At 41.9% G+C, this 15560-nt stretch overlaps 1 protein-coding gene across 4 annotated transcripts in view; it reads left to right on the forward strand.

Moving 5' to 3' along the window:
• Positions 1-9801, forward strand: part of PDZD2 (PDZ domain containing 2) — a 339218-nt gene extending 329417 nt beyond the window's left edge. For all 4 annotated transcript variants that reach the window (XM_031443609.2, XM_031443618.2, XM_031443633.2 and 1 more), the window contains 4 exons: positions 1276-1377; positions 2038-2308; positions 4598-4732; positions 9623-9801. In XM_031443609.2, the coding sequence (XP_031299469.2) occupies positions 1276-1377; positions 2038-2308; positions 4598-4732; positions 9623-9801 (687 nt within the window). The remainder of the gene's footprint in view (positions 1-1275; positions 1378-2037; positions 2309-4597; positions 4733-9622) is intronic.
• Positions 9802-15560: the final 5759 nt, after the last annotated feature.

Consider the following 15560-nt stretch of genomic DNA (forward strand, 5'->3'; position numbering starts at 1 on the left):
AGTTTCTAGGACACTTGTGTCCTCAGACAACTGGAAAAAATAATTTGAATAAAGTTTTGGTGACATGTGCTGGAATGCAGGAGAGTCCCATTTTCAAATCTCTTTACTCCAGTAAGGCATTTACACGTCTGAGGAGTGTTTCTGTTTCTGCATCAAACTTCCCAGAAGCTGCAGAGATCATTTCCCAGACCACACGTTCCTGTTTTTGTTGAGAACGCCTAGTCCTCATTCTTCTTTCCAGTGAACAGTGTCTGAGCACATACATGCTTACACTTGCCCATGAAGTCAAAATCCACCCCCCCCCCCATTTCTGTGGGATATTCAAGTGTCAGCATATGGAGCCCTGGTCTGAATGAGCTGCTTTAGAGAGGTGTAAAATGCTCGGGATTACTCTTTAGGACTTACTCGGACGACTGAACACTGTTTCTTTTAAATACCGAGTTCTTTTCCCAGCACCCATCCAGAGGCGGTTTTCTCTTCCAACGTTCTCACTTTGTCTGTCAAAGCGATCCTGGGGGGTTACTGGATTTTTTTTTTTTTCTATTGCCGTGTATCGGATTGACAGATTACAAATCACTCCCTGGGAAACCTATGCTGAGCCATATCTAGCATGTGGATGAAGGAAATCAAAATCAGATTGTTAGCCCAGCAAACTTTCTTACTTTAAAATCTTTCATTCCAAGGTTTTGATTGATGATTGAAATACAGGACAGTCTTCTAGTAAGAATGTTCTAGTCTCAATACAAGTTGACAAGTACTTTTAATGCACTTTGTTTTTTTTAACATACTTCGGATTTTATGACTGCCAGTTCATGAATTGCACCTGATAGCCAATGAACTGAACATGGTGGGAGGAGGGCATAAAACTGATGGCCTCATTGTGCTCTCATCCTGTCTTGTCACCTCTTTGCTGCTGACAGCACAGGCTTTGCTAAATTGTAAAGAATCTCCTTTATGATTGAATTATGTGCTATGATCAGGATTGGGAACACACAATCTAATGCCAAGAATGGCTTCTAAGGTGTCCTCTGTCCCCACCCTATCCTGGTTCAAGTCCACCTTGTGGTTCTAGAGCTATAGGAGGGACCCTGGCAACTCCGCGTGAGCACCACCAGGGGTGATGCGGGATGTCTGGGACGGGGCCGTCGACCCCAGTGCTCCTAAAGAACCCCTGGGGTTAGTGGTGGCAGGTTCTGCAGTTCCACGGGAGGGTTTACATCCAGACTTTCTTCCTTTGGCACAAGGAATAGACTTGCTTCTGTTTCTTCTCACTAGACTAAAGAAGATGTTTGCTTCACAGTCTTGAATAAAAAAGAAGGCTCAGGTCTGGGATTCAGTGTGGCAGGAGGGACAGACGTGGAGCCAAAATCAGTCGTGGTAAGTGACGAGGGCGAGGTGCTGCCGGGAGAGGCCCTCCTGAAGCAGCCTCAGAATTTGATGAGGACAGAATTCACGTCAGTGGGTGGAAGAATGCAGGTGTTTGTTCCCTGCCACCAGAACAGAAACCAAATGGTGGTACATGTTTTCATTGATAAAGATACATATTTTTTAACACAAAGCTGACTGATGTACAAGGTTGAATGGATCTATTAGATGCCAATACATATAAACATAGTGGTCTGTATCCTCATTATTCACCTCAATATCTCATTGTTTTAAGCTTTAGGAATAATTGACCAAAATTTACATTTGGTCTTTATAAAATCACTTCTTTCTCAAGGTCATCACTCAGAGGCCTTTGAAATCATTAGGGAGGCCACCTTCCCTGGACAAGACCAGGTCTTCATCCTTTTATTCTTACTGCCCCATGGAGTGCCAGGCACATTTTAGACACTAGCAAGAATAGAGTAAAAAATGTATTGAGGTGCTGGCACTGACATTTTTAATCCCATTCCTCACATGGAGTGTTGTCCATAAACCAAGTGTTTGTATGATTTGGAAAACTTGCCATTAGATAGTTCCTTTACTACAGATTTGCCCTTTGGCTTTTACTGGAGGTCATACATGAACTTGGCTTTTGTCCTCTCCTTGTCCCAGGTCCACAGGGTGTTTTCTCAGGGGGCAGCTTCTCAGGAAGGGACCGTGCACCGAGGGGATTTCCTTCTGTCAGTCAATGGCACCTCATTGGCTGGCTTAGCCCACGGGGATGTCCTGAAGGTCCTGCACCAGGCCCAGCTGCACAAAGATGTCCTCGTGGTCACCAAGAAAGGGAGCGGTCAGCTCCGGCCCTCCACCAGGCAGGAGCTCCCCCTGGCCAATGGGAAGGGCTTGTTGTCCAGAAAGTCCAGCCTCCTGGAGCCTGGAGCAGGTAAGAAATCAACAATCGGCAGGGTATTGAGCAGCTGGTTAACATGAACGAAAATAACCGTCATCACCTGGGTCAGGGAAATCAAATGTAGTGAAGTCTAGTGTTTGTGGGTGCTTCTTGCAAAAGCAGTGTTACAAATTAGTTTTCACCACTGGGTTTTGGGTTTTTTTAAACTTCACTGTTGAAGATTTTAAATGACTGACAGCTTCTCTAAATGCCCTCCTAAGAAGGAATCCCTTTCACATTTACATCCTCTTGTTGGGAGAATCAATGTTGAAAGAGAAATTCCAGAACTGAGATTTGTCCTTGGGAAACATCAGGGTTGTAGTCTTTCCTGTTTTAGATGAACATAAGGAAATGAGGGGACAAAGTGTTTAAAAAACAGAGACTGCCGCCTTAATCAATCAAGAAGAGCCAACACAAAGAGGTTCAGAAACAGATGGTCTTTGTGCCCTCCATTCTGGCATCCCAAGGCTCCCTGTCGTAAGCCATCCCACATACTTCCTCAAACTAAGTGCCACTGGGATTTCTGAAGCCCAGGCTGATGACTGCTCTCAGCTAATTACTCCAGACCTCTGTGGAGTCCTTGGAGTTAAGGAGCAAGGCTGGGTTAGTCCAGAGGGTAAAGCAGAGTCTAGAGACGCTCAGGTTGGGGGTGGTAGGGCAGGGACATGACGACTTTGTTTCTTCTCAGCATCTCTCCCTGATGAAGTCAGCTGAACTCCTCCCTGCTCAACTTGGCTCCATCAAGCCAAGCTTCAAGCCTGAGCTATTTGTAATGACTTTGCTGAAAATGGCACTGATTCCACTGAAGGCATCTGTTTTTCCAGATGCCTCCCCAGGGTCAGGGGTGTTCTTAGTTTTCCCCCATCTCTGCTGTCTTGCTCTCATCCTTCTAGAACGCTGAAGCCCTTCCCAGTACAAGGAAGCACCTTATTCGTCAGACCTTGTCATGCTCACCTTTGTCCCCGCACTGTCGCGACTGCTTGGTGTATTTTCAGTGGGATCTGGAAACGTAACCTGGCACTTGGCACTTAGTCTTAACAGCTCCCAGAGATTATGGAAGACTATCCTGAAATTTATAATTGTTATGGGCATCTGGCCTCGAACCAGCCTCTAAGAATTATCAAATAGCAAGCATGTTCAGGGCTTAAACCTATTTCTTCATATTCCTATTCTGTAAAATCCCCCTGCCCAGGGCTCTACCGGATCCCACGCAGTTATTCCTTACTGTGCACTGAGAGCATCCCACTTGGAAGCTTTTTAAACTCCTGATGACCAGGAAATTCCCATCAGTTCAGTCAAACTCTGAGGGGTGGGGGCCTGGTGTGAGTATCTTTTTAAGACCCCCAGGTGATTCCAGTGTGTAGCCAGAGTTGAGAGCCACTATAGTGGGCACGTTTTCCTGTTTAACAGCAAGTAAAATCAGCTATTGAGAAAATGGTGCTGCTCCCCTCCGCCGCCCCCTGTTAGTATCCTTCAGACCACGGGGTGTGCCCTTCATCTTCAAAGGCAATGATGCAATCTTGGCCTCAACCCTAAGTGGCAGTTCAATATGTGGTCTTTCCCTGGACTCCCAAGCAACTGTGGGCCCCTTTCCACTAGACTCAGACATCCTTCAATGATACAATGTGTAAGAAACAAAAGGCAAGTTTACAATCCTATTCCAAGCCCCAAGATGGACCCCAGCCCAGCCTCTCCAAACTAGCACATAAAGTAGGCACATACTTGTTGCTATGGAGCAGGCATCACCATGGAAACGCTCTCCCCACAGTGGATCTGGGAGACAGCAACAAAGGCAGCTAGTGTGTGATGCAGACAGCCAGCCAGAGGCGGGGGTACCCCTCACAGGAACATGCATGGTGGAAGGCAGGCAGCTCCGTGTCTCCAGTGAGGCCTGGCATTTGGGTGGTGCCAGCTGTCAGTACCAGACTGTGACACTCCAGGGCCATAGGCAGCCAAGGTTGGCAGGAAATCGAATTTGATTCCCCAGGCGTGACTTCAATCTTCACTGAGACACACACCAACTGTGCGGGGCTTGAAGGCAGTCTGGCTTCTGGGATTTCTGCTCGGGCCTAAGTGTCTTCCCTAGGCTGGCGGAAAGTGCTTAGAAAAGCGAGATGCAGGGACAGGAGGGCAGCTCCAAATTTGGGAGACCAACCCTAAAGTTGGTCTCCAATGCTGTTACCAGCACTTCAAAGTAGACGAGAACACACTGGGGGGGGGGGACCAGACAAGAGGGGATGAAGGTCCCCGTCACCTTCCTCCTTACAAACGCTATTGCCGCAGGGAGGAGCACAGCTGCGCACGATGCCGTGTGTGTGGACATGCTGAAGACCTCGGCTGGACTGGGACTGAGTCTGGACGGAGGGAGATCGTCTATGTCTGGAGATGGGCCCCTGTTCATTAAGAGAGTGTATAAAGGTAATGTCCTCAAAAACCCAATCAGCTGCCCAGTACCTGCATTCTATCCGTGTATGTCAGTGCCTTCCATTTGGAAATCAAATTTGTTTAAAAAGGCTTTGTGATGTGCAGGTTTACTGGGTGTCAGCTCTGTTGTCAGCATTTCACATGTAGTAATTCATGTTATCCACATGACAGTTCTGTGGGGGGGGGGGGCACTAGTACTATCACTCCTGTTTTACAAAAGAAGAAACTGAGCCACAGGGGAGTTACACAAGCATCTAAGGTCACACAGATCTAACTGCATGCAGGCAGCTTGGCTCCGGAGACGTGCCCAAGCTCCTCGTTCCTGTCTTCATGCTTTTAATTACTATGAGCTATTATTGATGTGAACATACCAAGGATACTTAACACTGATCAAGACGAGCCACTTAAAATCACACATACTGGATTACAGGAACGTAAGATGGGAGCAGGAGGTTATCACTGACATAGTTGGTAGATACGAGGTCTCTTCATGAACCTGAATAGTTCATTTTATTATCTTGGACATATCTCAAAATTCTCTCTTCAGGTCCCTGAGCTGAGCAGTTATATTAATAATTAATACTATACCATAATACTAATATTTCACATAAAACAATATCAGTACATAACAGATATTGTATATAACATACACACATATACTGATATTGCTAATATAATTGTTCAGCCCAGGAACCTGAAGAGATTTGGGGAACTGTCCAAGATCATAAAATGCATTATTCAAGTTCATGAAGAGACCTCATCTCTGCCAACTATGCTGATGATACCTGCTCCCTCCCATCTTACTTTCCTGCAGTCTAGCATGTACTCGAACTGTAAATGGGTTGTGAATAACTGAGTTAGCAGGGTAGCAAGTAATAAGGTCAGTTCTTCTTAGATAAGGATTGTTACTTTTTAAATGACCCTCTAGTCAGTGGCATTATGGTATATTTCTACAATTGCATAATAATTTAGAAGCCTCTTCCCTACTCCTGGCACATAGTACTAATAGAGTTATTTCTTCAATATGAAGCTGTACTTAAAAAACTCACTTCATGGATCAAAAGTAGAAATGAAGCCCCTACTGGTCAGCAGGGGCTGCAGCCTGTGGCCCAGAGAAAGCAGGGGGTGAGAAATGTGCAGTGGAAGCTGGGGATTCAGTGAGCACCCCCTGATTTTGTGGGAGCCTGGAACCAGGCTGCTTGTGATGCAGAGGGCTGGGACTTGCTCTCTGCTGGTGACGGGGGTCAAAACAGCTCTGCTTTCTAGCTTAGGTAGCATCTAGGGACAAACTGCTCATCCCTGCCACCCGCCCTTCCCCAGGCAAACAGAGGACAGGCATAAATCAGGAGCCAGGCCTCTACTGTGTGTGATGTCTAGATCGTGGTCCCAGAGTAAAGGGAAAACTCCATATTAACTTGACAGCAGTAGAACACAGAAAGCCAACCAAGGCAAGCATTGAACATGACTGTAGGAGCACTCAGCAAGACCCTAAAACAAAGATTACAAAGTGCATGAGGAAATCACCAATAGACATGATAAACAGGAAAGTCCATTAAAAACTAAGGCAGAAATATTATCCATGAAACAAGAGGGTATTCAAAAGAAGCAGACGTGTTAAAAGACATGCACACACAAACCTGTTAGTGAAAAGGCAGCCAAATATTTTTTAAATTAATAAATAGAATTTCAAACTGTATTAAGTCCTTACAAAGAATATAAAAATTGAGAAAAAAGAAACCATAAAAACTGCAACACAAGGGAATAGAGAGATTAAAAATTACAAAAGCATGCTAAGCGATGAGGAGGAAAATTTGGAGACATTGTGACTATTGAAAAATAGGAGTATTCAGACTGAAAATTCTCATCAAGGGTAAAACAGATGACTTTCATAAAAACCCAAACCTTGATATATCACAATAACATTTCAAAATATAAAGAATAAGAACACCTAAGAAGCACACAGAAAATCTGCAGATTGCTCACAGAGGCACCACAATCAGACTGGCAGCGTGAATGCCAGAAGATGACAGACTAACCCGTTCCCAGGACAGAGGGTAACATTGGTCAGCCTAAAACACCGCCCAGCCAGACCAGCACTCAAGAGAGCAAAACGGAGGTTTTGGGACTCACGCAGTAAAGGGAGCTGGAGTCACTGCCACTGTCATCAGTCCCAGGACACGCAGCCCCTGAAGGCCAAGAAGCTCACAGCCCAAAAAGGTATTTTTGACCTGTGAGCCAAGGAGCAGCAGCTGAAGCCGACGAAGGCAGCAGCCCAGGTGGAGACTGAGAGGCCACACTGGGAGTCCTGTATAATTTGCAGCCCTGAGGTAGGGAAGCAGCCGCCCCCTGATCTCTGGCCAGCGGGGCAAGGCTAATGTCCTGGGGAATTTCTTGGCCTTCATCTCTAGCATCTGGCTAGAAATCCATGAAAATGATATAAATAGACAGAGAGGAAGGAGAAAGAAGCACTTGTTCCACAAGCCAGCATTTCTTCTCTTGGGAAAAGGAATTCAAGAATTTCTGAATATTATGCAGTAGTTCCCTCCCTGACTCTTGCTGGAGACTAGTAAATCTGATTTCCTTTTACAGGCTTAGAGCTCTGTCCCAAGAGTTCTTACCTTTATTTCATACTTACAAATTTAATGGGTACAGGTTTTCTGTTTCTTTTGGTTTCCTGTGCCTTTTAGCTCCAGCACCAAAAGCAATAGAGCAATATTCAATTTCCTGCGTCAATCGAATATAAAAAAATAGTTACTTGTAAGCTCTTGTGTGAAGTGGCAGCCATCCAGGTAAAGGTTAGAGCACTGTCATTACCAATGTCTGGGCTGCTTTAAAAAAAATTCTAATTTTTTTTTTAACTATGTTTCCCTTTTCATCATTTTACCAAGAACATCAGTAATACAATAAGATTAGAAAAAGATTAGATACAAAGATTAGCAATATAGGAATACAATTTGTCATTATTGCAAATTATGTTCTTCCTGATTAAAAAAAAAAAATCTAAGAGAATCAAGCCAATATAAATAGCTCACCAAGATTGCTGAATTCACAAACACACAACAATCAACAGACTTTCCTATATATCAGCAATAACCATTATTTTAAAGTCCTATAGGGAGGATTAAGTATAACACAAAAACATGTAAGAATATATGTATATATATGTAAAATGTTTATCTCCTATATGGCAAAAAAGTTCATAAACAAATATAAAAATCTAAGCGCCTAGAAGATATTTGCAATATATTTAATCAATAAAAGCCTAATATCCAGAAAACACAAAGAACTATAATTCAATAAGAAAAACACAAAAAGAAAAACTAGGTCAAAGAAATGAATAGAGAACAGAATCGGCAAAAGTTAAAACCTAAATGGAAGAAATACAGGAAAAGATGCTCAAACTTGTATTAGTTATTAAGAAAACTATAATTACTAGGAACCATCTTCTTTTAAATCAAGTTGGCCATAAATCATCTCATAATATGATGTATTGGCAAGACAGTAGGGAAAGGAGAACATACTTTCTGGTGGAAGTAGAGATGGTTCATCTCTTTGGGGGAACAATTTGGCAGTGCTTGCTAAAACAAGCCATGAAACAATTTAAATTTCTATCTGTAGCAAAATGATGAGTAAAATACATTACATCCATAAAAAGAAAAACCATATAGCAACTCAAAAAGCATATTAGATCAATATACATTAACCGGGATCAGCTCAAAAACAGTGCCAGACGGGGGGAAAAAAAGCAAAATGCAGATTCAGTACTGTATGATGCCAATTCATAGTAACAACTGTAAAGAACCTAAGGGTGTGTCACACAAAAACCATGCAAGACCTTCTTGGAGAAGAGCATAAAAGCATTCTAAAAGACTTTAAAAAAAAAAAAAAATCTCAATAAATGGAGAGAGAGAGAGAGCCTGATCAAATTAGTTAGGATTCTCTTTGGCCCCATGTCATAGAAAACCCAAAACAACAATGGTTTAAAAACAAGAGAAAAGTACTTCTCTCTGATATATAAGTCCCAAAGCTGGCACTACCTTTGGTTTTATAGTTGATTATAAAGGTTGATAAAATAATAAAAATATAGCTGGAAGAAATGCAACTATAATTACGTGTGTATTGATATCAAGTAATATTTAACAATGCTTTTCAGACATTTGGGACAAAGTAGATATATCTGCTCAGTGTTCTGAAATCTAAAGATTTCTGAGACAATTATTTTCAGACAAGGAATTTTTTTTCCAACGGTCCTTCTTGCATAACATGAAAAGATGCCTCCATAGCCAGTGTGCATTTCTTCTTCAATGCGATTGTTTTAGACGTGTGTGTGCAAGAAAGTAAATAGAAGAGGGCTTAAACTTGTGTTTTTTCAAAGCTCACAAACTTGCTATAACATACACAAAGTTATAGGGTAGAAATTTAAGTTTTGTGGGTCAGTAATCAATTAAGGAACATCCACAGTCACAGGAGAGCATGTACTCACTGATTCTCAGACCCTGGACAGGTTAGCCAATATCTGTTAACAAGTAGAAGTTGAACTAATTTTCTTGCATTTATTGGTCATTTGGATTTTTTGGTGTGTCTGTTATTGATTTGGAGTTATAATGTCTAGATATTAACCCTTTCTTGACTAAATACATTGAAAATATCTTCCCTTAGTTGTTTTAGGGTAAAAGGGGTTATTATAGATTTGAATTTTTTTAATGTCATTGAATTTCTTTTTATGGGTCTATGCGTTCTGTGTCTTCTTTAAGAAAATTTCTCTCTCCTAAGAATACAGGCATATCCTTTTAAAGATTTTTCTCACTTAAATTTGTAGTTTACTTGGAATTTATTCTAAATCTATGAAAGTACCAAGCTATTATTCTGTATTTCTTCTCACAGGTGGTGCAGCTGAACAAGCTGGAACAATAGAAGCTGGAGATGAAATTCTTGCCATTAATGGGAAATCCCTGGTTGGGCTCTTGCACTTCGATGCATGGAATATTATGAAGTCTGTCCCGGAGGGACCTGTGCAGTTAGTCATCAGAAAGCACAGGAATTCTTCCTGCAACAAGCACTAGTAGTGACACTAACAGTGCCTGTTGCATTTTTTTTAACCAGAATCTCCTTTCCTCCGTTCCCTTCTTTCTTTAGCAAATCAGAATGACTTCTTTAAACCATGGGTTCCTGAAACAACAGAGGAGCACTGGTGTGAGCAAGGACTAAAAATCTCTCCACAAGTTTTTACTTACACAGGAAGCTGACCTATCTTGTGTGCGGCAGCAATGGAGCTGAACTCCAGAGGCCTTCCGCCTGGATCTCCTAGGCGAGAGGGTTCGCTTCGTTCCAGTGCCTGTCCCCCACCACCTCTCACGTTCACTGATGGGGACGCAGATGTGGCATGCCCTTCTTCATCTGAAACCTCTAGTGAGCTTCACATCCTGCTTGCCACCTCTCCCAGCAGGATCAAGCCTGGCAATTAGGAAGCCAGCAGAGTCTGAGGGGCAACACAGGTGTCAACCAAAAGGACTATAGTTTTATATACTTTTGTAAGTAAATAACAGAATGCTTTTAGGCACATTCAGTGGAAGGAGCTGTAGGTCTGTATGTTATCCTGAAAAGAAGAGAGACTTGAAAAAAGAAAATCAATTATGACCTAATGGTTAGGCTGAGCTCAGGAATTACCTAAAAGTGAAAAAGCAGAATACAGAAAGTGGTATTTTTAGTGAGTGTAATGTGCCTCATATGGCTGCATAGTTCAACTCAGTGGGTCATGGTCATGGATCAACATGAAATGTTGATCATGATCTGAAAGTGTATATTGAAAGGCAATTTTATAGGAATGCAGCTCCAATAAACTGTACTAAATAGCCATGAACTTCACTGCTTAGAAAGAGCAGAAAGTTCCAGCTCTGAAAGCACCTTCCATCCAGTTTGGAACTTGTCTTGAATAAATGCATGAATTCAAGACTGGTCAACAAAAGAGCAAGAAAAATATACTTGTCACTGGGTTTCCATTTCTGTATTTTATGTACTCCAACTACTAATTTAAACTAAATTTTCAGAAATCAAGTATCTTTTTAGTATCCTTGGATTTATAATCCAAACAGGTGAGCTTAAAACAATCCTTTTAGGGGACTTTTTTGTTCTGCTTCCCCCCCCCCCCTTTTCAACAAACTTAAGAAATATATTTCTAAGCATTGGATCTATTTTCCTGACCTGGGTTTGATGACATAGCTCTGCAGTGACTGAAGCCTTTGCTCTTTTTGTTTTCCTGTTTTGCAAATTCTTCCTTTGGCCAAAAGTGTTTCTCTGCAGAACACTGTTGTGACTCACACTTGCTTGTGACACTCGTCCCAGCTGCTCTCCTTTTGAAGCACGAGCTTCGTAGTAGCTGTTCCCATTCGATGTGCTGTTCCTCGTCACAAAACTGGCTTTTCTCCCCTCATACTGTACCTTCTTAAAATCCAAACACTCATCAGCTTCATTTGCTAAAATGTAATAAGAAAATGGAGAATGAGGATAAGTCAGTCTTTTTCAGTAAAGGAGCAGAACTGTGTATTTACAACACACATCCTTGGGCGGCGCAGGCCAGTTGACTGAGTCCTGGGAATACGGGTGAGGCTTGCATACCTGCGTGCATGACGCTAGGGTTTTATGTTGGCAGTTTCTTTAAATAACCTATTTCTGAGTGACTAATCCCAGTATACCTCTGTGGACTTGGCCCAGAGAGGTCTCTCAGAGGGGAGTGAAATATCTGGCTGGTGTGAGCCCAGATTTCTCATTTTTAAACAGGTTATACAAAAGAGAATGTAGTTCAGGGGTTAGCTAGACAGACCTGATTAATTTAGCTTCTACTTTTCACTACTACAATTCCAGATAGGATACTGTAGGAAGTCAGTGCAAGGTGCATGCTAGATTGTTTTTTAAGTCTTTGGGGTCAGTTTTATGGCTTCTGCTTTCTTGCCTAAATGAGAGACTCTTTGAAGTCAAGGCCAAAAACTATTTTTTGCCTCCACTCTTCCAGCTGTGCCTACATAGAAACACCCAGGCCTGCGTGACGGATCTCCAGGGCAATGGGAGCAACAGAATGCTCCCCTTCTCAGAGTTCCTAATCCTCATATCTGAAAAGCGCAAGGGTAGACCCCTGGCTCACTAAACTCTATTAGTCATCAGCCACTTCTGTTGGACTTGGCCAGAGGATTCCTTTGAAATTCAACAGTTGGAATTTCAGGGAGGAAGCAAAAGCTAAACTTTGACCCTGGGATAGAAAGCTATTTATTTGTCGTCAGTGTTCAAGGCATGACTAGTATTTCTAATTAGTCTAATAAATTCCCACACATCCAGACGTGAACACTAATGGTATTGTCCTACTAAAACTTCCATTGTTTTGGTTTTTTAACTGGTCAGTCAGTCATCCACAATAAGCTATGATGGTAACTGTGTTATAACGTGTAAATCATAGTTGCAAGGATATACCGTGAAAATTGAAGTAGGTTGGGTTTTGTTTCTGTAATCCCATACACAGCTCATTTAACTTTAGGGTTGACTCAATTGGCACTACACCTGTTGTATGATATTATACGTTATCCTTTATTTATGTAAAATAAAATGCCTTATATATTAAAGAGTAAGTGCAATAATATGAAATAGCTTGTACATTTTTAAAATGTTGTCGCCAAGTTAAGTATGTAAATCCACATCTCTATAAACCTTTTTTAAGTAATTTTAAAAAAATAAACACTCTGTTTACTACTTGGTTTGTTTCTTGTTTTTTTTTTTAGTTCTATAGAATAAACTTTTAAAATACCAAGATAAGAAATGTTGATTATTTGGATGGTTGAGAGGGACAAAGGCAACAGAACTCAAGTCAACCATTCTTTCCACGGCCACACTCAGGACCGGACACAATCCAGAACTGTTCCACCTCTGAGGTCTTAAAATCAAACATCTCTCGCTTTTACACCTTCCAGACCTTCTGGAGCTTCCTCCGCTCCCTCACAGTACTGCTTCTTCCATTTCAACAGGCCCTCCGTCCCTGGACAAATGTTAATTTTCTGCCCTAGAGAACCCCCACCGTTTCCTTCCCTTCTCTATCTAGACGAGACCCCATGGGAGAACACCACCACCTCCACCCAGCACACGGGTGCTCAGCAGCCTTGCCCCAGCTCATCTGGGTTCCTTCCAACCAGCCAGCTCTTGGTATGTACAGGCCTATTCCTGAATCTCACAAAAGCCTCACAACTGCACAGAATGCTGCTGCCATCAATTCATGGTTTCCAACCTCATTTGGAATCTGGACGCTATTCGGCTATTGTTTCCTTGTCAGTTTTTTTTCTCTCATTCTTCACAATGACTACATTCTTCGTTTTTCCTAAAACCCCTACCCATTCGCCACCCTCTCCCCACCAGATACTTGGATGATCTGGGATCTTTCTTTGCAGAGTGAAATAAAAAGCATCTACTTTATTTAGGTTCTTTTGGTTTTCAGAGGCAGACATCAACCTAGTGTAGCCCAAGGAAGAAGGCAAGATGGCAGCTCACAGAAATCCAAGAATGGGACTCCACATATGACCAGACTTCAGAAATAGGAGAAACTCTGGGGAGGGGGTTGTCACTCGGTGCCCCCCTCACTTGCCCCCCCACTGACAGGGCTCCACATGGGTCTGTTTCTGCAGACCTGCTTCTCCTCCCTCTGCCCACTGGCAGCCTTATCCCCAGTTCTTCACACCTTTTCTTAGAAACCAATGAAGGCTATTTTGTCACAATTTTTGCCCACTCTGTGTCACAGAATTTCTCTGGATATCCAAACTGCTGCCTGCCTGATTTTCCATATATACTCCAAAAGTTTGTTTTGGACTGGCTCAGTCTACCCTTACATCTGGGTAGAGCTTTTTCCTGGAGGACAGTTTCAACACAATATAGAAATAGCCACACATGCATTCTATGAACGTTGAAGGCTATATACCATGTAAATAAATAAAATAAAATCTGAGACCAAACTGAAGGAGAATAATGAAATGGGATACCATTCTCTCTGAATGAGAGAAAGCAAAGAAGGTATGAAATCAGAGTTCTGAAGAATGCCACCAAAAAAACCTTCCCTTGAAGAAAGGGAATTACAGGAGAAGGTGGGCCTCAGAAAAAGCAGGAAGCACCCAAAATTAGAGCCATTTCCATTCCTTGGAATGGGAGGGAAGGTGAGGTGGCGGGGGGGGGGGGGCACCTGGTCAGCCTCAGCAGGTCAGAGGAGTCATAGGCAAGGAATGGTCTGATCTGAGGGGAGCCCCTGCTACACAGGTTCCTGCAACAAAGGGGCTCAACTGATCCACTCAGAGATTAGCAGCCGCCGCTCACCCATAAAGGTCACACCAGGCACCAATCTATACCCCTCCTCTCAATCCCCCCAAAGCAGCTAGATCTGAAAAAAGGTTAAAATCAGCTCTTCTCTCTCATCCTAAGGGATGAACAGAACAGCGCTTAAACAGAGTTCTGAAGTACCCACTAGAGACCAAATGACAAGCTTACTTAGAACCCCACCTCCCCTATTCAACAGTCAGGCCCAGCAAGTGTCCTATTCATGAATACAGAACTGGGAAAGGGGGAGGGAGGGTGCTGAAACATAGTATGCAAAAGGCAGATAAAAAATATAACTTGGAGGACCAACTTGAGAATCAAAAGAAAATTAGAAACACAAACTGTTTAATATTTTCAATGCACTTAAGGAGAATGTGGCTTCTAAGAAGCACAAGGTCAAAGAAGAGATAAAATCAAATGAGATTAATACGGATCTGGCAGAACAAAGAACAGAAACTGAAGAGACCACCTTACTGAACCAAAGCCATATAAGTATCAAGTCAAATCAGACTGCAAAAACCCAGGTCAGTGACATTGCAGATGAACTTGATGAACTCGAAAAATGCTTAGAATACAATGAAAATGGACAAAGCAAATGTATAAACAAAATAAATCCCAAGTAAATGTTAGCCAATAGAATCCAGTAGTGCATTAAAGAAAGCACCAAGTCTAAGTGATGTTAATTCCAGGAATGCAGGAATGATACGAAGTTAAGAAATCTTAATCCTGTGAAAGGACATACCTTCAAAAATTCCACTTCAAACTCTAATGGAAAAACTCCAGAATCATTCCCATTAAAGTCAGGTATACACAAAAAAAAAGGATGTCCACTGTTGTTATTGCTGAATAACAATACTCTAGAGGTACAAGCCAATACAATTAGACAAAAATTTTTAACAGAGGTATAAATAGTGGGAAGAATCAAAGGTATCATAATTTGCACATGATATAGCTGCGTACATGTAAGCACAAACACATTAATTTAAAAACTATTAAAATATTAGAATACAGTAAGGTGGCTATCAAAAATTATTCATCAAAACAAGCTTTCCTACGTGTAAATAATAACCAATTAAGACATATTACAAGAGGAAACACCCATTCACAATAGTACCTGAAAATATATTTAACTCTGGCAAGGACTGGTAAGACCTACAAAATTCTATTAAGGGACATCCAACCAGTAACTTGAAAAATGGAGATACAGCTTATCCTTGGATAGAATGACTCGATACTAGAAAGATCTCAATTCTCCTCCAACAGGTTTATAATTATAATATAAATCCAACAAATGACCTCAAAAGAATCTTTTTAACCTGAAAAACATTATTCTAAAGTCCATTTGGTAGGATAAACATGTACAAATAACCAGAATTATCTTGAAAAAGCCTAAGTAGGGGACTAGCCCTATTACAACATTATCAGAAAACCAGTATAATTAAAATAGTGGCTACTCTTCCATAGACAGGCAAACCACTGAAAC

Source organism: Camelus dromedarius, chromosome 3 (genome assembly GCF_036321535.1).
Source record: "Camelus dromedarius isolate mCamDro1 chromosome 3, mCamDro1.pat, whole genome shotgun sequence".
Taxonomy (NCBI): domain Eukaryota; kingdom Metazoa; phylum Chordata; class Mammalia; order Artiodactyla; family Camelidae; genus Camelus; species Camelus dromedarius.